General features: G+C 39.9%; 1 protein-coding gene across 1 annotated transcript in view; it reads right to left on the reverse strand.

The window, feature by feature from the left end:
- The window catches only part of TMEM132D (transmembrane protein 132D), a gene marked incomplete at both ends in the record, with an annotated part of 240,913 nt that overhangs the window by 165,206 nt on the left and 52,601 nt on the right, over positions 1-23,106 (reverse strand). Inside the window, one exon of the mRNA XM_080628514.1 lies at positions 18,425-19,313. Coding sequence (XP_080484640.1) covers positions 18,425-19,313 — 889 coding nt within the window. The remainder of the gene's footprint in view (positions 1-18,424; positions 19,314-23,106) is intronic.

Below are 23,106 nucleotides of genomic sequence, written 5' to 3' on the forward strand. Positions count from 1 at the left end.
TACACAAAGCTGTCACTGGTTCACACTAAGATGTCTCAGTGTGGTACATTCCTACTACTGAAAACAATTATTTGAGAGAGCAGACAAACAAATGAAAATTAGTAGGCTTTACGTGGCACTTAGGTTAAGTATTCTTGAAAGTATATTCATCTGGCATCACATTTGCATTCTGATGGCAGATGAGAGAAACTGGATATTAAATTTATTGGTTCCCTTAGAAGACAAAGAGAGCAAAAGAGTCAATTATATGACAAAAGGAGAAAAAAATTCCTAGCTATTCCCCACATATTGTCTGACCTATCTTCAAAGCCTGCTAGTGTGTTTAATATACCAAACAGAAAGGCTGCAAGGCATCCTGGTACTGTGTAAAAGGAAAATAATCAACTCCCTTGTTGACTTGACACTGGGCAACTGAGCCTCACATTTCTTTCTTCCTTCAGCTCACAGCCTGCAGAATGGAGTCAGAGATTTTTCTGAACAACTATGAAACCTAAGGAAGAGTCTTATAAATGCAAAAGTCCCTTTTAACTATTATTATTCATTTGGAGGGGGCTTAGCATTTATGCTAGTCTTTAGCAACACAAGGCATCTGATAATCCCATACTATTAATTTCTAGGTTTTCCAAAGCTTCCTAATACGTTTAGCAGTGTATTCATTAGGGTCCTGCAAAAAATATATTTTAGTTTGACTACCAAGGGCCTAGAAGTTTCTTGTCAGCACTCCTATGAATGTATTATATGCTTCATACACGCATAGGTTGCTTTTCCTGACATTCAGATCCATCAGGAGACACCTGACATGATTTCAAAGTTACTGGTACCTGACTTTCACATGGTATTGCAGTCACCTATGGAAACAAATACTCTATCAGTAGCAAGCTTGTGATACGAATGAATTACCAAATCATCTTCCTCTTCATGGAGATGTCAATCACCTGCAGACTCTGACAGTACCAATGATGCACGAAAGGGCATGCATTACATTTAAGCTGTTTATTTCAAGCTTGAGCAAAATGTCTCACTAGAGCAGATAGCTTTTGTTTTAGCTGAGCTGTCTTTCCAGGCTTCAGCAAATCCACTTCAGCTTCTAGAAAAAGCCACTACAATACAAAGATGAGAAGTTTGCCATAATTTTAAAAGACTTTGCAAGCACTGCCTTAAGAAACAAATGCTCAGTCAATCTTACAGTGCCTTACAAAAAGAGGAATATCAAAAAGCATATTGCACCCAACAGGTTTCTGTCTTACAAGACTATTGTAATATATGCCAAGTGCTGTGTTTTACAATTTTTTCTCAAGACAAGTTCAGGGGAGGAAAGGAACCCAAACAGACTAACATCAAGTCTATTCAGGAGCAGCTATTTCAAATAAAGACGGCTGAATCTGAGTACATAATACCTGGCTGGTCTGAAAACACAGAGAAATACCTGAATTAAACCAGAGGGAGCACAAAATATCAAGAGGGACTATTTCCATGCTTGAATGCACTCATTCAATTTCAAAGGCTAAAGACTGCCTACTAGACAATGACTTAATAAATTGCTTACATCTTTGAGTAGCCACTGGAAGAATCTTTCACTGCATTTAGATGTAGTCTTGAAGGAAATTCCAGAGGTATTCTAGACACTTGTTATGGATAAATGGCTGTAGAAAATTCAGTCTGCTCAAAATGGCCAGTAATCCTATGCTCGTAACAACAAGCATGAAGCAGCTACCTATACAATTCTATACAGGACAGATTCTCAGGTCACACAGCTGGAACACCTTCAAGGTCACCCATTCTACAGTGTTGGATAGGGACAAACATTGGGTGCCAGTGCTGTAAGTTGCAAGCTCTGGAAATAGTGTTCTCTTTATGGGTTCAGGATTTACACCAAAGTAACCCGGCTCTATTGTAACAGCTCCTGACAAAGACAGGGGTTTCTACTGGAGACACTTGTAGTCTGTATTTCTTTACTGCAGTTGCACAATAGGCCAATGCCACAAGTGGAAGAACCTAGCACGGTTTCATTGACTAAAGAGCAATGGGCACCATACTCAATCTCAAAACTAACCCCAACCGCTTTGCTTTGTTCCCAACTCTCAGACAGCTTGGCTCAGAGACCACAAAGCTCAATTCAGCCTTCCTCTACTTCCAGTTCTCCATCTGTAAATAAGGATGGTGACACTGACCATTCTGTACAGACGCCTCAGCAACTGTAAATGAAAGTACTATATCAGAGTTTGTTGCTATAGTTATTGTTGAAGTAGGCTGATTTACAGCAGGCATTACAGGTTTGGGGCTTGGGGTTTTTTTAATCAAATAGATAAATAATAATACACAGTAAAAAAAAAAAACACATTAAGTACACTAAGTGGAATACAGTGAAGGAGGATGAGATCGGCTCTAAGTAGGCTGCTGTCCTATGTGAACCTTCCATTTGATTGTTATTTATCAAATCAGCAGCACTTAGTTGCACATTCAAAGTGCCTGAGAACACTCAGTACAAAAGCTTTGGTAAGTCATAATTACAGTGTCATAATGAAGAGGGGAAAAAAACCCTTCTAACAACTAAATTCTTGTTGTAAATTGCATTATGAAAGTGGTAATTCCCTCTGAAGTAGACATTATCATGTCTTACTGCCCACGCCAGTTCATTATGGTGCCTCCGCTATCCCAGTGGAGCCTTTGCTTAGTAAATGAATGTTTTGGGATGATATTGCCAACTCGGGACTTATTACTTAGTTGAATATGGAAACATTTAAGCCATTAGCATACATTTAGAAGTGTCTTATTTCACAGATGTTAATTTATCTTGGGGGATGCCCTTTTTTCTTCCCTCCTCCTTTTCCTCTTACAATTCTTTCCCTGCAGGGCACTTATGTATTCAGTTAGGTCCTAGTCCATCCATTTGCAAGTTTGTGAACAGCTTCCTACTTTGAAACATTCCTGAACTGACATTTGGAGTGTATTTTCCAAAACGTGAAGATCCAAGGCACTGCCTATCTTCCTCACAGCTGAAAAGTATCACCAACTCTGGATGATTAAGAAAGTCTAAACCTGTTCAGCTAAATAATGAGATTTTTCAGGTATTCCAAATTGTTTAATTCATCTAATTATTACAAGATTTCAAAGCCACACATACAGCATTTCTCCACAGATATCTGGCTTAGAGAATTTTTAACTGAAAGCTAATATATTCCCTCTATCAAAAGGGTCAAAAAGTTAGAATAATACAATGATGGAAATTCCCCCTATTCACTCATTATTAATATACATTGGAAAACTTAAAGTAAATTAATATAGATTCCTGCATGTCCTAAATTAAGCTCCCAGTCGTGACAGCTAAGTGAAGTCCTGGGGTTTGGTTTCTTTATCATGTGCCAGCAAAGACTGCACATCTGCATAGTTGCGTGTGGATGTCACAAGCTGGTAGGAAGCCCTGCTCTCCACAGTTTGACACACCCTGCATGAGAACTACTGAGGGTCTCCAAAAGCCTGAAAGACTGCATAACACTAGAGCAAGATGTGTTACTTACAATGATTTCCTGGGTGTAATTCTAGCAGCACAAGCTGCCTCAACTGTGTCATTTGTTTGGAGCTCAGAGAGTACAAAAATCTCTGACCATTCCTTGGGCAGTAAGAAGTAAAACACTGAATGCCTCAGTAGACCAGAACTCCGTTTGTGCAGCCAGTTCTGTACCAGGTCCATATCAGCATCATCTCTTAAAAAAAAAAATATGCAAATACTCAAAAGCAAGAGGTAATTGAAATTCTTGCACCCTGACTTATCTCTGTGCCATTCCCAAATCACACAACTCGATTAGTGAGTGTGCACAGGTACTTGCACAGGTCATCTCAATTTGCTTCCATGAATTTGGAAGTGCGCAACAAAACCAGTATGCTTATGTTGGCATGTGCTATGACATGCTGTCCCAGACAAAATCAATCCTCTGAAACGATCTCCTTTCTACTGATTTCAGGTCATTGCTATACGGTACAAGAAGCTGCTTTGCCGCCCAGATTTGAATTCCACCTTGGACTCTGAGGCCTAGCAAGCTACTACTGGTTTCCCAAAACATTGTGCTACTGCAAACCTTCCACAGCTCCTGCAAACAGCACTTTGAGATTAATATATGTCTCAAAAATGCTGTAAATCAAATGGTTGCAGCCTTTCCAGACAGACACTGGAAAAAGCCTTCCCCTGTAAAGCACACACTGACCCTCTTTGGCCTGGAAGCTGAGCATCCTCTCTTGGTTCCTTCCCTCTCCCCTGCTCCAGCTCACTGTGGCCCTCAGAATATGGCCCTTGTAGGGCTGAATCTGGCAATTGTCTGAACGCTTGGAAGGAAGGGCTGCTTTCTGCTTCTCCAGCATCTGTGCGAGCAATGGAAACGATGCTGGATGAGAGAGCATTATCACAAGAAGGTGTTTTAGTAAAGGGAGCCAGAATATATGAAAGAGGCAAATACAATGGCTGCTTTTGCTGAAACTCTATTACAAGTTTATATTATTCCTTCCAGCAGCTTTGATGTTTATTCTCACCATTGTAGCTCCTTTCTGTCTTAGGATTGCACATACCTATAGCTCACCTTCCTCCCCTTTCCATTTAAGCAGTGGAAGCCTTATTTAAACATCTCTCTGAACAACAGTGGTAATGTTAAAAATTGACTTTCCCCTTCTGGGTTTGAATTTGTCCACATACAATCACTTCAGCTGGTGGCAACTGACATTTTTCTTTCGGGTTTTACAGATTGCTCCAACCTACAGACTGGCAAAGCAATTACTGTCTGCAAAATCTAGATCACAGGCATATTTTTAAAAGGGTATTTTAACACAGAAGTTGTTGGGTTTTTTTAGTTTTACATTGCTAAATCAGTGCCAATTAGCATTTCTAGATGCAGAGAAAAAATAAAAAGCCTTCATACATGGACTCTAAAAGTTCAAGAACTAGAGGCAAGCAATCCCATCCCTTAAATAAAATAATAAGCAAAGCAAGCAAGCAAGGAAAAACCCATCAAATGATTTAATGCCATTTTCAGTACCTGTTAGCTTGAGTAATGAGTACTTAAAACAGGCAATTCCTCAAAAAGAAGACAATCCTTAAACCCAAACACTTCGGAGCTTCTAGGTATTGGATCCAAAGATTTATAAAGAGATATCCTTTTGTCGATAAGCTTTCACAAAACATGTTGCACCAATGTTCACAGGACACATTTGAGAAAGGAATGGGAAGATCACAGTTAAAAAAAAAGGTAGGAAAATCAAGTCTCACTGCAGCTTGTATGGTACCAAACCCACTGCACATCCTTGTTAGAACACAGGGAGAATTGCCCCTTTTTTTTTTTGAGAGTATGAGAAAAGTTTATACTTACAGAGCTTTTAACAAAAAATAATTAATGCAAACAAAATAATAATCAGATTTGGATACAGGGTCCAAATATATCAACTTCTATCAAAATACTGAACACAAACTCTATACTAATGGAATATATGCTGTACTAAGCATTCAAGAACATTATCAATTTGGGCAATCATACTAGATAGCTTGTCTCAGGGTGTGAAGTCTTTAATATCCTTGAGGCAATACTTCCTGTGTTGACAGCCAGTATTTAGTTTCACAATTTTAAATTAACTTTTACAGATTTAGATCAGATTATAGCTACTATAATACTACTGGATCAATTGTTTTGTGCAAGGGAATATCTACTATAGGCTATTACTATTGACATTCTTTGTGATGGAGTTAAATAACTCATCCCGTATGGACACTGATTTCACAACAGCAGCTCCACTCTCTCCACTGGGAAAAAAAATCTTCCCTGTGAGGGTGCTGAGGCGCTGGCACAGGGTGTCCAGAGAAACTGAGGCTGCCCCATCCCTGGCAGTGTTCAAGGCCAGGTAGGATGGGGCTTGGAGCAACCTGCTCTAGCGGAAGGTGTTCCTGCCAGTGGCAGGCAGCTGGGGCTGGATGAGCTTTAAGGTCCCTCCCAGTACAAACCAGTCTGCAGTCTGGATTTCCACACCATGGGAAGCAGGTGTTGATATGGCAGCCAGAAAAAAAGATGGGAAAGACATTGCAGAGTGACAGGTTGGGAAAGGCCACCAAAATGTAAACAGTATAGAGAGGTGCAGAACAAGAATACTGCAAGATATGCTGTTAAGATGAGTCTGACTGGGTTCACTGTAGGCTTCAGCGTATGATGCTGTAACGCAAGATCCTACTTAGGACTGTAAATGTAACAGCAGGATGGGCTCCATGCAGGACTAGGAAACTCCTGCCAGTGCATGAACTCACTTAAGGAGAAAGGAGTGGTCAGGCTGACACGACTCTCCTGCACAGAATGGCATTCTGGCTACACCAGTGGCAAAAATTGCATAAGGACCTCAGAGGACATAGTGGAAGTACCCAACAAAAAAAGTCAAGAAAATTAAAGGGTTTTTCCTATGAAAATTTACCTTTTTTAAGGCTCTGCTGAATGTGGAGGAGTAGAAACAAAAGCAGTTGAATTTCTGCCCTGCTGTTGAATTTTTAATCAGGAAAATAATACTTTTAGGATTAAGATTACTAGAAGGTCTAGGAACCAATCACATTCCAGGAATAAAGGAAAATAAAACAACTCAATGGATACAAAAAGCAATTGCCTCAGACTTAACATTTGTCAAAGCTGGAAAGCGCAAAGGAACAATAGATGGTAGTGACAATAAAACTGTGTAAATAAGGTCGGGTAGAAAAATATACAGATCACTGGCTGGAAAGCAGTTAGTGCTGAGAACAGATGATAGTATCATTCCCAGCAGTGGTGGTGGCAGGAATAGGAAGACATCTCAGTGACACCGCTTGCAAGCAGCAAGGCGACATAGCAACAAGAAAAAGAGAGAGAAAACTGATCTGAGAAGTGACTGATGCTGCAAAAACAGCAGGAGGAGAAGGAAGAGAAAGCAGCTCCTCAGGAAGCAGAGCAGGCAGATTGAAATGGAACAATTCTACTTGAGATGTGACGGCACAAAGACTGTCCCCAGCTCCCTCAGGTCGTGGGATGATTCAAAGTCAAATGAACACCAGCAGAGCAAACAGTGCTTTGGGACCTTGCTGCTGTACCAGTTTATAATCCCCATATCCACTTGGTTGAGGAAGTGCTTGTTGGGAGAGGATCTCCAGGCAGCATTCAGGACACTTGGAGAGGTCAGCTTCCAACATTCAACATGGAGAACAGGAAAGGGCTATGAAGCAGATAATCCTGATTTTCAAATTGTACTCACTTTGTTTGATTTTTGCCACTGTTCTGTGTAGAGTGAAGCTGAGGATTCCCTTCTCAGTGCTGTATTTCAACAATGAGCAAGAACAGATGGTGAATTTTATGATTTTTGCAGACATGAAAGAACTTTTGTTTGGAAACTGGATATCTGTGAATAAGTGGAATTTGATAAAGTAACAAGACGATCTATTAAAATATACCATGGCTTTACATAGGTATTACAAGGATGTGTCAGATCTGTTCCATCTGGATGGAATTTCATGTTTTACCAGGGTATAGAAGAAGAAAAAGGAAATTCATTGATGCAAAGTTTTACATGAATGTTCTACATATTTGGCCACCTAGATTAAGACAACAAAGAGAGCAATACATAGATAGCTTTATGTGAAGACAGACATAATTGGGCACTCTGCAAGAATACAGGAAGAGCATATCAATCCCAGTATCCAGCTCCTAAACTTGTCAGTAACGACCAGAGAAGTACAAGAAACTGGAATGGACACTGTCATCACAATGACCTGCGCTGGCAGAGGGCTCTCAACAGACTGCTGAGAGAGTGATAAAATACTTCTATGACTTCTTGCCACTCTGTGACTTCATGTAGTGGTTGGTGCACATCAGAGCTAGAAAGAAAGTTTGCGCAGGGCTTTCCACAAGCCTTGCTTTAGAAATAGACATCCAAACCAGACATGAACTCAACACTGTGACTGCCTCTGGACTTTCTCACGGGGCCTGTTTCCCTGTCCCACAACAGCAACATTAAACTGTTTTACTCTCAAGGAAGTGGGAGGCAGGTTGGCAGTGACCCACTCTGAGGGCTGTTCCTGGCCCCAGGCTCAGAGGAGGCATTGATGCGAGACATATAATCCCCTGGTGCTGATAAAGCAATTAGAAATCCTTGCACAGACCAAACAGCATTAGGGGGAGCATGTGCACAGCAAAATACTTCGTGTCTTATCTCAAAACACGATGTTTGATACTTCTTTATCTGTGCTAACAGACCTTAAAGTCACACTGTTCCCAGTATGATGCCCTCACCCAAACCCTTCTTCCTGTTGGCTTCACTTTACCAGTCATTTGGGGATTTAAGTACATCACAGTGACATCTCCCATTATTAGGTGAAAGTGTGATGGATGACAGGAGCAGCACCTGCAAACAAGGCGGCTCACACCTTGTCAGTGCCAATCACACTTACCATCTGTCTTCCATTTATCTAGCACAGACCTGACAGCCGCCTTTCATATTGTTTCATTTCTTACCACAAAGGAGACTCTAATGTTTTCTCCATTGAGAACTCAGAAGTTCTATAGGAAGAAAATCAGACCCAAAGACATTGATTTCAAAAATTTAACTTGTAGTAATACAAATGTCCCCGGTCCTAAAGAAAAAAAAAAACAAAAAAACCTCATCACAAAATAGTAAACCAAAATAAGCTTGTATTTCCCAGATGTTCATGTTCTTCATCTCCCTAAATTAATGAATTATACTGAAAACATAGTTTTCCCTAACTAAATCCCCCAGTGTCTCTATCATGTAGCAGGACAAGCAAAATAAAGCTACCCAGTCTGTAACTGCATGGAAAGACGAGTGACCCTACAGCCCACTCTGACTCCTGGGAGCACACCTGTACACAGCAGCACTGGGACTACCCAGTGTAAGCAGCACAGTTATCCTGGTATTTGTTAGCCGAACATTAATGTACTGATCACACAGCTTCACATTTATTGATGGTCCAACCAATGGTGCTTACTCCTTGCAAAGGCTAGAAGCTGGTCTTGAGTACAGTTGTAGCTCTTAGGTACTACTGCAATGCAACAGACCGTAACAACAGTCAGCTATAAGGACCGCTCATGAAGTAATGGTTGGCTTCAGGTGACCCTCAGCTTTTGACATCTGCTTGGTCAACATGACTTTGATTCTCAATGCAGTAGATCTTAACTGGAATAATTTTAACAGAAAGAATAATTTTCTTAACACAATCTGTCAGTGCAACAGCAGGTTAACAGAGTGCCCTCGAACTCAACAGTTCTTAAGTACTTGCCTCCATACTGCTACTGACAATCTTGGGGCCATTAGCAAGTCACTTCAAAATGTAGGAAAGCTATTTTCCCATCTAGAAGATGAGGGAAATTGTATTTTCTTGACTAGCTCATAAACAGGCTATGAAGGTTAATTCATACTTGTACAGTATGCTGAACACAGCAGAAAAAGAGAGAAGTCTTGAGTGAAGCCTTTAACCAGCCAGTAGCAGAGGTGTGATTTCCCCTTAGCACTACTTTAGAAAGGCCATCACTGTACAAGCTTATATTAGGATATAACATTTATTACAATGAAACGATAAAGACACAAGACTGCCATCTTCAAGGTGCCAGCATATAACTCCCACTTACTTCAACATGTCACTTACTCAGTTTATGCCACTGAATACAAACTGACTGAAGTGTCAGCCCAGAAGACATCAAGTGTGATTCACCTTGTTAAAGGCCACCTTTACAAAAAGGGCAAACCAAGCTGCAAGGCCTGGGAACCTTGAGGATACTGTGAGCTTGCTGTTTAAAATGACAAGGTGCTGTTAAATAGCGTCAGGCATTGTTACCTCTTCTAAACAGTTACCTCTCCTTCAGTCTGTGTAAAAAAAGGCTCAGACTACTGTATCTTTTATCTTCTTTTTCTCTCTGAAGGATTAGGCGGGTTTTAAGTTTTCAGATTTCCTTAGCACCAGAAGCTGTCTTTAGGTCATTCATTTCACCAAAGACATTTACCAAGCTTTGGCGAGGGGGAGAGGCGAGAAGGGGGAAGAAAGCTAAGATCTTCTGAAGTTACCTTAAATGCCCTTTTTTATGCCTTCTAAAAATCAAACTCATATGCAGCCACTAACGTAAGACACATGAATTCTAGGAGTTGCTATAATCAGAGATAGACTTACTAATCTGCTAAAGTTGCATTGCCAAGAGAAACTTCCTTTTGCCTATGGTACCATCCCTTAGCAAAGAGATTATAGTAAAAGCTCCAAAAGAGTGACTAGGCAAGTGAAACAACACAAGCTGAGGAGCTAATGCTTGCTGAGGGGCTGTGTATTTCCAGTTCAGTAGTATGTTACTGCAGGACAAGATAAGGACCTGGAGACCATCAGTCAGGTAACCAACTCAGTGATCTGGGGTCTTTTTTAAAACTGAAGAAATAACCATCAATAGAAACTTTTCCATACCCTACTCTGTTCTTTGCAAGGACAAAGAACCCAGGAAAACCATTAAATTCATTTTTACATCAAGACTGAGCAGTGGAACAGCTGAAATTTAGAGCTGTTTGAACCAGAATGTGGAAGGGAATGTTTAAGTAATAGAACAAACTGAAGCTACAGAAGGATGAAGTGAAAAAACGCACATTAAGATTCTTTTTGATCTGGCAGAAGAGGTACAAATTCAGGGTTGGGATACCATGAAATAGCCACATAATCCTAGGCCTAGAAAAAAGCCCACCTCATTACAGAGTTTTATGTGGCTAGTAACCTTCCTGATCACCACTTACTGCCTGATTATTTCTACCACTAGAATATGATTTAGTTCAGCACCAAGAACAAAAATTTGATTTAGCTCAGCACTAGAAGAGCACCAAAGCAATTGGATAAAATATCAGCCTTGCTTGAATTCTTTTGCTGTATAAATTGAGTGCTAATGATCCTGACTCTGCTCCCTTCACGTATTTATGCAGCCTTTTTCATGCTTGCTGGATTATCATTTATTGATTGTGAGACAAAATGACAGATTAGAGAAGTTCATGTAACCTAAACTCTAAAGGCCTTTTAGGGAAAATTTTCCTGATTATCAATGGGCACTGCTTATTCACTACCACAATTTCACACTACTTACTGTATTCCCACAATTACTATCAGAAAGGTGACATTAAAAATATCACAGACAGACCACAAAAACTCTCATCGGTTTATGAAAGTGGTACCTACATACCTCTGACCCCCAAGTTTGGTTTACAAAAGCAGAAATACCATACCTACAGTTTATACAAAAGTCTCACCTATCTCACAGTATCAGTTTTACGTGTTTCCATTACAACCTTCAGTCATTTCCTAAGAATAATGGTATTTTACACTTTTTACCTTTTTCCTACAGAAATCTGGTGATGGAGTTTGACTGTGAAACCCCGAACTATATATATAGGTTAGGATCAACTTAACAGTATAAAATCAGGACGTTTCTTTGAGCTAGTGCAGCCAAACTGGATTTCTTCCAAATGAAAAGATTTTCCAAAAGCTACTCACTCAGCAGCAACAGCTAAAGGTAGCATTTAAGGCCACAATGATATGAACATGGAAGAATAGGCAGGATTCTTTAACTGGAAAACCAATCTGGATCTCTTCCACTTAAGTGTTTATTCTGATTGATAATTTTTAATGTTGATTGAGAAAATATATACACCAAAAAGAAGATCCTATGAAATGTTAAAAAAATCAGCACTGCTCCAATTCATTGCTGATAAAATATGTTTCTCTCTCAAACACAAACAGAATTCAAACCAGTAAGCAAATCAATCCTTATTGAAGAAGTGAGCTAACAGATGACCTGTGGGGTTTGGTGAATTTTAACTGTCTTTTATATTTACTGCATATCTCCTAACGAAAGATCTCAGATTAGTTCATTCATCTCAGAGAAACAACACATTTTTACCAAGATAGATATTACTAATTTCTTCTTAGCAGGTGAGGAAAGCAAAGACTGGGACTTCATTTTTCAAAACCTGGGGCTGCATTTATTTTTATTACAAGTTTCTTTTGCCTGCAGCCATGATGCCCAAAGGTTTTCTTGTCTTCCAATCCACCATGCCCCAGCAGGCTTTTCACTGGCGCTGCCACCTCGCAGGCCATAGGTTGCAATTCCTCTGAAAGTTAATTTCAGATATCAGCATACCCATAAAACATGCAGTGATTTCCACATGGGATGCAAAGGAAGCCAGAATTTTGGTTTGATGAATTCCACTGCCTACTTTCAAAGGGTTTAAATTTTAAGATTATCTGTGTAGATCTGTACAGGCAAAGTCAGTAGGAAATATCAGAGAGCCATGTCTACTTCAAGGCTTGCATTTTAGTAGATGCCACTACCACACTGGTTATTAGGTTGCTTTTATAACCTGTGTGCCTGTGCAAATGGACAGTCCTGGTGAGCTGCTCACTTGAATTTAGATAACGAAATCCTATTTAAGTGTGATTTTGGAACATGGAGTTATTTTTTAGATTGGTCTTGGACTTCCATGTCACAATGAAAAGTCTATGAGAGAGGTAGAAATAGCAAAGCTGGTCTCCCAGCTTCCAATCACTTCTGTCAATCACAAGATTTTCTTTCTTCTTTGGGAGTTTATTTTTCCGCTGAAGCAGAATCTCTTGAATGCATTAGGTCACATATATAAAGGAAAAAGCAGAGCTAAGCAGACAGCTCAATCAACTAATTTTCTCTTTTTAGATCTTCATATAAACCTATTGCAATTTATGGCAATAGAATGCCAGTGAAAAGGTCCTCTCTTCAAAACACATAACTCCCACACCCCTTTGCACTCCTACGTGTCCTCTGCTGCAAATACATGTTTTCACTTCTTACCATCATCTCCCATACTTAGTGAGGTCATCATATATTATAATATAAATTTAGCTGATCTCGGCAGGGCAGAAAACATGTTCCCAGGAAGGAGAAAAGAATGAAAGCCTCAGGTAGGTAGGTGAGCTAAAAAGAACGTTTGCAAGGTATGTATTTTGCATATAAATCTACTTGCCATAGGAGTGCAAAACAGTAGGAGCACCTTCACTCTGCAGGCACTTCTGTCAGCCCACTGCAAGCTCACTTCAAGCCTAACCCTGGTGCACCTTGGGCTGCAGCAGTGGTAGAGGAACATTCTACCCTCAGATACCACCCAACAGAACATACAGCTGCCATGAAGCCACATCCCTCTGCTGAGCCAATGTGTGAGCAACTCTGGGGAGATCCCACGAATGTATGAGGCTTATGAAGCCTAAAAATCTTGTCTTATTACATGGCAATATCCAAATTCCTCTTACCAACCAGTTTTTAGCAGCCCTTTCTGGAGAGCTCAGCACTTAGATGCAATGAAGCTCTACTACTGGAAGACATGAGTGTAGGAATTACAATAAGGCAGCACACGCTGCGAGCTCTGCTGCAGGGAGAGGTGAAGCTATTGTATGCTTGGTAAAAAGCCTAAATACTACAATGCTTCTGCTGCAGATACTTCTGGCAAAGCAGATGAACTGGTGGAAAACCAAAAACAAAAACAAACCCCAAAACAAGCCACAGTGGGGGTGGGCTCCACCAGATAATCAGAGGATACATCTCTCCCCTCATATACTAACCAGTAAAGGACATGCAAGAATAGCAACACAAACTACATTACAGCATAAATAAAACTAGAATACAAATCAGAAATGGGAGCAGCATCAGATCCTGCATCCCTCCCTGTGCACCAGGATGCTTCCTGCTGTCCTGACACACCAGCACACTATATCATGCTGTTTCTTTCTGATAAAAGTCCACATCACAATGTGAAAAGAGACAGATGCAACAAAAAGGCACATTTCCAAATGCCCTGATAAACTGTTCTAAGTTAGCAGACAGGATTTACTAAGTATAATTATAAACTGAATAGCTTTAAAAAGAAGAAAAAAAGCTACAACTTATGTACCTATGCCTGACATTAAGTACCTGAAGTTAATTCCTTGTCTATCATTTCTTTGTTGAGTCATCTCCAGAAACAAGAAAACAAATTTAAAAGATTGCAAGCAGAAAGTACCAATACTGCCAACTTCTAAACAAAAAAGAAGGTTGTATTTAGCCTTTATTTTAGCATTAGCAACAACAAGCTAATGAAAAGTAACTGGCTCTACACTGTAGATTCAGAAAACTCATGTTCCTCAGTTTGGAAAACTACGGCATCCCTACATATATTAATTGTAATCTATGTAACACAGCACAGTGTTAATAACCAGCAGTAATTTAGGCTTGCAGCAAACAGGAATTGCAATTGCATAACACTGGAAGCTTTGAAGCATTAACTACTGAAAGCGTTCTAAAGGACTGACATGAAATAATACTTACATGCTTTCCCTCCTCAGCAAAACATTTCAGACAAAGACTGTCCTCAACTGCCATTTCCAGTATACATATCTTGAAATTTGGAGAGAAACAGCAAACCAAAACAGACTAGAATACTTCCCACAAACTTTAGGGATCTTTCAACACCTTTTGATGGGAAGGATAGAGAGTCTTTAGCCTTCTCTGGTCATTCACATGTGAAAAGATGACAGAACACTGTCTGGTACTGCACAGTGTCTGTCCAGGGCTGGTCACTGGTAGAGGACTTTGAGGTTTGCCTTTGATCACAGAGCCCTGCTGTGGGCTCTACAGCAGCTTCCTTTAGGCTAGGATGTACAATTCTATTTGTGCCTTTGCACTCAACCCTCTCATGGGGCCAGTTACAAAGAATACGATGAATAATTAATTTGCATTTAAAATGAGAGTAGATAATAGGATAGAAGCACAGGACATTCAATCACTTACTTTATAAAGGCGTTTAATACTGCTTCATTGGGAAGATAGAATTGCTCAATGCTTGCATATTGCATGTCATATTCAAGTAATTGTTGATATTAGCAGTGATAAAATGGCTTCAGAGAGGTTAAGTAACTTGGCTAAGACCAAAGAGGAAGCAAGTGTGTGAATTAAGATCACAAACCAGTCAGTTTCATAAGGCTTAGTGCTCCAAGCTTACAACCTGGTGCTTACAGCAGTATTCCATCATTACCCATCATTTAGGTTTTATCTCTTTCCTTCCTTCTTTTCCTCTCACACCCATAAAGAGTCAAGATAAATATTTTTAATTTCTCTAGTTCATTAAAAAACAAAACCTAAACCTTGGTCCTTATGGTCCAACTCTTCCACAAAATTAAAACCGTCCATTAGGTTCATGCTCATGATTCTAAATCTTCCCCTGCACACAACAACAGCATGAGGAAAAATCACAAAGGCACCTTTCCCCATATATTTTAGTATTTAGCAGTTTCTAGAAGGTTCCCCTTGGAGACAATTTCCTGTTAGAAAGGGGATACAGTTTACTCTAAATATAACCATTTTCAAACAAAAAAATATTCAGCTGTGATAAGTAATTTTTGCCTTTCGGTTGTTTTGCATGGCTGTTTCCTCTTTTCTGACCTGTCTATCCTATATTTTCCATCTGTTCAAGCCTTGATTTCCAGTCCACTGGAGCAAAAGCAATGGTAAAAGCATTTTGCCAGCAGCCCTTGGCCTCACTTCATGAATACAGTTCCAAGTCTTGCTGCCACTCAAGGTAGAACTTCTAAAAATATGGGACTTTCAAAATAAAAATTAGTACCATTTTCTCAGAAAAGAGTTATACTGGGGGGGTCTGGGGCTTTCCTCTCTCAGAGAGGAGCTCAGAGTGAGTGGAGACCAGACAGATGCTGCACAAACTGGCTGACTGATATTTACAAACTAGGAGCAGAAACCACAAAGACCAATAACCATTACAGTGCACACAGCCACCAGCACAGCACTTTCTGTCCAAAGGAGCTCTTCCTCTCTTTGTCTCCCCATTCCTGTCTGAGGTCTGTTATGCTTTCCTAAGTATTACAATCAATCACTTTACTGATGATTTACACAAATGGTTCATTTCTGCTCCTTTTTGCTCTATCTTAACTTCCAGGAGAGAGGACCTTTTGTATGTCTGTTCAAGCTGTTGTATTTATATGTTTTAACAGGATGAAGTTTCTTCCTATCTATCTTGATGCAATGCCTGTACCTCTGCAAACCAAGAGAATTTAGAGTTTATGGAGACTTAAAACTCAATCAGGTCACAGAAGAGGTCTCTGATAGCTTTTACAAAATGCCAGCTAGAGATTCTTTTTCAAAAACTGAACAGGCAGCATATCTCAAATGCACCTTTTGTATAGCTGACCATGTTAAAAGAGAACCCTACATAATGTAATCACAGAATGGTTTGGGTTGGAATGGACCTTTAAAGATCATTTAGCTATGAAAAATGGATAAACTAGACTAACGTAAGATTGTAAATCCTGAAACAGAGCCTTACTTCAGTCAAATGCTATCTCAACTATCCAATCACTTGGACAGATGTTTACTATAAAAGGCCATGAAAGAGGCTTTAGCATCTTGTCTGACACTGGGGTTACAGGAGAAGCCAGAGGAAGAAGAATTTTTTAAGCCAAAGCATTTAATAAAGCTCAGATTTTGCTCTTACCTGGTACTTGCTTTTTCCCCTCACAGAAGAGGATGTTTATAAATTAGTAACCACTGAAAGTTGAATTCGCTGTGTACATGTCATGGAGAGATGAATGCAGAACATGGATACTACAATTCTGACCAAAAAAACAGCCAAACAAAAACTCAGACATGCTGTAGCTAGATCAAACACAGACAGGCAACAGTGCTTTAGAAGCAGAGCAAAACAGGTATTATAATTACTCTGATATTGCAGCAGATTGCAGTCTGAAATCCAGTTACTGGTGGAAAAACAGGTCAAGAGAAATAAAAACTCAGGAAAGCAACATAAATAACAGTAATCTGTTACAGGAGCTTATATATTAAAAGGTAACAGTAAACTGATGTTTTTGAAGGAGAAAATGCCACATTTTCCATTTTGAACCAATTTCTGCTATCCATTTTAACTTTTTTTTGTTGTGGCACGATACCTTAGATCTCAAAATAAAGAGCTAAAATTCAAACACGTTTCCTTTTTGTTCCAGAAAATTAGTTTTAGCAGCAGTCAATTAAAAGTTTGGGTGTTCAGTTTTCATCCTAATTTAAACAAAGCAAGAGTTCTGAAAATTTTATAAACCTACAAGTAATATAATTATCATGGTTATAACTAGCTCTACTTTAACTGATAACAGCTCACAGAAATACAGATGCTTTGAAGTCACATTTCTAAGACACAAGAATTTACAGAGTAAAAACAACGAGCAGTTTTTACCTTAGCTCTCTAAGACAGAAAAGGGTTTTAATGTTTATATTACAACCAACTTTCATGTATAGCAGAAGTTTCCATGCAAGTCTGAAGTAATATATCTTTAAAGCCATTAGTACAGAGAAAGAACGAAAGAAAGACATCCCTGAATGTTTATTATGAGGAATCACATTGTCTGTCTTGAAATTATCAGTTTGGGAAACAACTTTAATCTCAGCCAGATCGACTCAGAAAATCAAAACCTGGTATGTTAAGGAGAGTAGATACCCTACTGGTGTTTGTCCTCACCAGAGAAGGAGGAAATAACAGTCCTCAAGCCAGTACCTAAGTGCTGCGGTTATTCAGTTTATCTCTCACACACTTGCAAAGGAAAAACAACCTGATTCTATAGAAAACCACTTTCCATAGAAATCCCCTACAAATCTCCCTGGTCAAAAGGCGTGGGGAGGAAACAAACCATATCTAGGCGACTTCAGCCAGAGATTTTTGGTCTTAGAGAGAGTTTCCCACTGCAATGTCCCAATGCCTGGAAAGCCATGAAGTAAATGAATGCGGCACTTGATGTTACATTCAAAAAACACCCACCACCATCATTCAAACACATTCAAATACATTCAAACACAACCACCATCTATTATTTTTCGTTTTCAGAAATGGTTTTGCTGTATCAAATATCCTGTATTTGGATAAAAGCAGCACCAGGCTTATAACAAGTTGGGAAGAGATGTTTAAGCATACGAATCCTACTTAGATGCCTAATTCTTGCTCACTTCCTATAAATACCTTTGTGGATTTGAGATGTACTAATCTTAACATGAGTTCAGCAAGAGATTAGGAGAACTGCAAACTCCAGCTCAGGAGACTTTAAACGTTATCTCCTATTAGCACGTAGATAGGTCCCAGCTCTACTATTCCAATTTTTGTAAGTACTCCTCAAAGGACAACTTCAAGAAAAGGCCTTTCTCACTCACAGAGATCACATCTCAGACAATTTATACCATATTAGACTGAACAACAGGAGAAATATTGAGTCAACCAACTGCAATACAATTTCTGTAGAGCAGCAATTGAAGGAGTGTTAGGCAATTTATACATGTGAAATTGACTTCCCGTACCAAGAGTAGAGAAACAAAAACTAAGGTACCAAAGAAACACAAAACAGCCTTACCTCAGTGTGAACTGATCTTCTGTTGAATTTTTAGCAACAGATACAAGAAAAGTCAAAATGTCACCTTGCTTGACAGTCTTTGGTGCATACTGGATGGCAATATTATTATCCAATCTCATTTCATTTAAAGAAGGGACAGCATGTGTCTGGTAAAGGAAAACACTCCCAATCCTCTGCAAGGGAGGTCCTGACTCATCAATGTCATTGCGCCCCAGTCGGATCCCATTACTTTTCCTTACGTCCTCCTTGGTGCATTCCCCTTTCTCATCTCCTGGTTGTATGGCATAGTAAAGCTCCACAGGGCTCCCTTCAGACTGATCCATGGCTTTCTTACGGCCAGCAACAACCGTGGGAGGGTTAAACCAGCTTGGCAGGAGCTCCAGCTCTGCCACACACAGCCCCAGGTCCCCTTTCAGCCTGCAGCTGCCTCTGACTTCCCGCGTCTCTCGGAAGGCGAACACCCGCAGGCAGGGCAGCCGCTCCGTGGTGCTGTAGTCATCCCAGTCCCTGCCCACGATGTAGAACAGCACCTGCACTTTGGGCTTGCTCAGGTAAATTTTATCACTCATGATGAAGGCCTTAAGGTTCCAATTAAAGGAGAACTTGTTAGTAGATCCAAATGGATTTGAAGACAACATTAGGTCCTGGGGCACTACTTGCTCAACAGAAAAAGGTCCATAGCTGGCATTTAACACAGGTGGCCTCTTGGATTTGTAGATCAGAAAGGATTCCACTCTGGACTGCAAGCTAGAATTCCTCATAATATCCTGGTTGGCTTCCTTAAGAAAGAAGGAAATATCCGCATTGTGGATACGATAGGTCACAGGCAAGTAAGTTGGCAGTAAAGAAAATCTCTGTATGCTCTCCAGGATCCCTCGACTCTCAGTCACTGTTGAAAGGAAAGGAGAGTTTACAAATCAGATCTCCAAGTCATACTGTGATAAAACCTCACTGACTTTACTGAGGGGATTGACAGTGCTATGGTTGGTATTAGGGGCAACAGGAAGCATCATCAATCCATGCAGAATTCACCTACGTAGATGAGGATCTGTCTCATTAGCTTAGAAAACAACAGGTTATAACACATTCTACATGGCAGCTAGATTAAAAGAAGTAGCTTATATAGGTTTACTCATGCCCAAAGGTCACATCTTCACTTGCAATATGCATTTACTGTTGGAGAGCAAAATTACCCCATCAGCATCTGCAATGTAAGATCACTGCACAGGCACATTTAAAAAGCTGTGAACACTAAAGGCAATCTGCACCTGTACAGGAAACCAACAATGGTTTTACATCAAATGCTGCACGTGGACCACTTAGAGCTCACTTCAACCTTTTTTGTAGCACTCTTAAGCAACACATGGACCTTAAGTGGTTTCCTGCACGAGGCTGAACTTCCCTTTAAGAACAGTTAGCACAATAGCCATTTACACAAAAGCTTCTTTACAACACTCTGGTCCTAGAGGATTTCAAAAGGAGCTTTATTTGCATCCAATTTATAGTCCCTTCCATTTCACTTCATCTACAAAAAGAAAGCTTTTCTCCTGTAAATATCAGGATTCATGGCACTGTTGTTGCCTAACCCTACACTGTTCCTTAATACAGCTGCATTATCTGTAGGCTGTACATCACTGCACACTGAAAGGACATTTTCAATGACTCTGAGCCTCTCTTACTGCAAGATAGCTATTTTAACTGTGCCATCGAGCAATTACCTGAGGCAGGCTATCACATTAAAGAATAAGCTCTCCATCCTTTCTAGGAACTGTCAGTCCCGAAGAGCAAAGACATATTCTTAAAAAATACAGATGCAAATATAGAATGACCTTTTGAACATCTTACTTTCATGTTTATGTCTTCACAACCTAGAAGTGAAATAAATATCTTTTTTTCATAGCAAATTCAAATCCTTGCCCTCATTCAGAAGAGTGACAAAGGGTTACCATAGATGGCATTCAAAGGCAACCCAGTTTCCAAGCTCTAGTCCACAAATGCTTTACTAGCCTGTATTTTTTGTTTGACATCTGACCTAAATATTTATTTGTTCATTAAGTACTTCAGTGGCCTAAACTGATATCTGTTACTCCCAACCACCAACCTTCAGTTTATGTACTGCAATTCACTGCAAATCCTAGAACAGGATGGAAGAGGCTTGTTCTCTTCAAACCCTATGGGAAGGCATTGTTAGTTGCTAAACCCCTCCAATTTCAGACCACAAGTGTTCCCTGAAAATGATCTGGAAAATACCTCTCACAGTGAAGACCATCTTACCTCCCTATGGGCTGTATAACTCAAATGGGGAAATCACCTTTGGCACAAAGGAAGCCCCACTGATGCCACCCATAACTGACACGTCAGGCAGGGCACCCGGACAACAAAGCAGCTAGTGCAGGGAATCTCACTCTGCCACAGACTTTTGGCCGTAATGATCTTTTTTTTTGCCAACCTAGTTGATTTTAGGATTCCTGTGCTCCTGTTCTATATCCAGCAAATAAGAGTATCGCTATTTATTTCCCCTCACCCTTTGTGTAAACTGCAAATGCGACAGACTTACCTTACTACTTATGTAAGAGCACCACCTACAACAACAAGGCTGTGATCTCAGCTAAGGTCTCCAGGCACTAACACAATGCAAAAAAATAATCTACAAAACTGGAGCAAAAGCTTTCTATAAGGAAAAGCAAAACCTGGCAGCTATTAAAACCAAAATGAAATCCCACAGAAATAAACCAATACCAAACCCTACATAAACGGTGGGCATCACTCAGCTGTAAGACAGAAGGAACAAACCTCAGCATGAAAGAGGTCAGGAAGAAATGACTGCAGAGAAGAGCTCCACAGTTACGCAAATCTTTCAATCTTGAAAACCTGAAATGCCTCACCCAATAAGTAATTAAATAAAAACCTTACTTTTAAAAGTTTAATTAATGTCAACTCTAAAGCCCCACCTGGAATTAGAAATAAAATCCATCTAAAGAATCAGGAAAATGGCCTCAGCACACATCCTCATGTGAGACTGCAAACTGCAACAGCAATAAAAGGCAGAAATCCTGTGATCCCTAGAGGTGGAAAACTCAGGTTGGATCTTGTCTGGATGTAGAGGAAGTTCCATCCAAGCCTTTTCTGCTTGTTTTCAGTCAAGAGTAAACTGCAGAGATTCTTTGCATACAAGAACACCCTTTATTTTAGTCTTGGCCTTCTCAGCATTCAGCTCCCACTCTTTCCCCAGATATTCGCTGAGAGCAGATGAAGTTTTTAGAGACCTTTTTTGAGATAATCCCCCAACAAAGATTTCTAACAACTCTAAATGGCTTTGCTAGTACTTAGAGTTGCAGGGATGCATCTCTTATATCCAGCCCCAAGGCAAAATCTGTTCTGTTGTTGTACTCCTCAGATCCCCCAGCCTATAACATTGTTCCTCCATCTAATGTCCCATTTATAAATTCCACACTCATTTTGTACTCCTCCCAACAGCCTGGCAAAGCACCATTAAACATAGTGAGGCATCAAGGAGGCAACTTAGAGATAGGGGAAAAAAGCTCAGGGTATTCAATTTTTTATTTCCCTTATTTTGATTGCAGCTCCCTCCCTTGCATTCCACAGGGAGAAGTATATTATTTTTATATTAAAGCTAACAGTGTTTCGCCTCATAATTTTTTAATCATTTATTTTAGTGCTTAATTATCTCAGGGATTAAATATCTTCCTTATGTATTCTCCATCTCCACAGGACAATGTTTCTCAGAGTTTGTAAATCAATGACTCTTTGGAAATAGGAGAACACCACAAATGGAAACACACAGGCTAACTGCCTATTACAAAAAGGAAACCATTTCACCAGCCAGAGCAGGGCCCACTGGGTTTTAGATACTGGGGCAATGGCAAACTGGTCTGCTGGCTGTTGCACTTCCCACTACCATCAAACTGTGGATGTGCACGGAATATGAATTGGCTTTTGCTGGAAGCAGATAGCAGCTTTCCAAACAGCCAAAGGCCAAAAATTCAACCAATTTTACACTTTTATCTGGGGAGAGTTATAATCAGCACAAACAGAAAAAAAAACCCTCAAAACCTACATTGAGCTCTGCAGTACCATCTGGATTTTGACCGTGACAGTTTATTAAGGATTCTGGAGGATAGGAAATTGAAAACAAAACCAACTATCAGTGGTTTTAATTGCAACCATGACTATTTTGGTAAAAATTATGCATTCTTTTCCTTTTTTTTTTTTTTACCAAGGCAGAATCACCTAAGATTAGAATCCCTGTGAGTTGTTGGGTAAGACCCAGCATAAAAGTGGAGTTATAAAGATTTCAGTCATATCATCTACCCTAAATATTGTATCAGATCTGTACCATCATAATACAGGTATAACCCACCTGAATAAATAAGACAAGAATCACACAATGCCTCAGCTTAAATGTGTCAAACAAAATAAAAGATAGGTAACTGAAGTGCTGATACAGAAAAAACATTAAGAAAAAAAATACGGAGTTAAATTCGGGAACTGCAATTTATCTTTACTATACCACTATATCTGAAGGCTTGTGTACATTGGGAGCTTGGCAGCAGGACTGCAGAACATTAACCCTCCTTACTAGTTCTATGTGTGAATGTATGGCGCAGAGCACGCCATACTCTGGGTCTATAGAAGAAGGCATGCTATCAGACTGAAACAAA

This window comes from Psittacula echo, assembly GCF_963264785.1.
Source record: "Psittacula echo genome assembly, chromosome: 13".
NCBI classification, from domain to species: Eukaryota; Metazoa; Chordata; class Aves; order Psittaciformes; family Psittacidae; genus Psittacula; species Psittacula echo.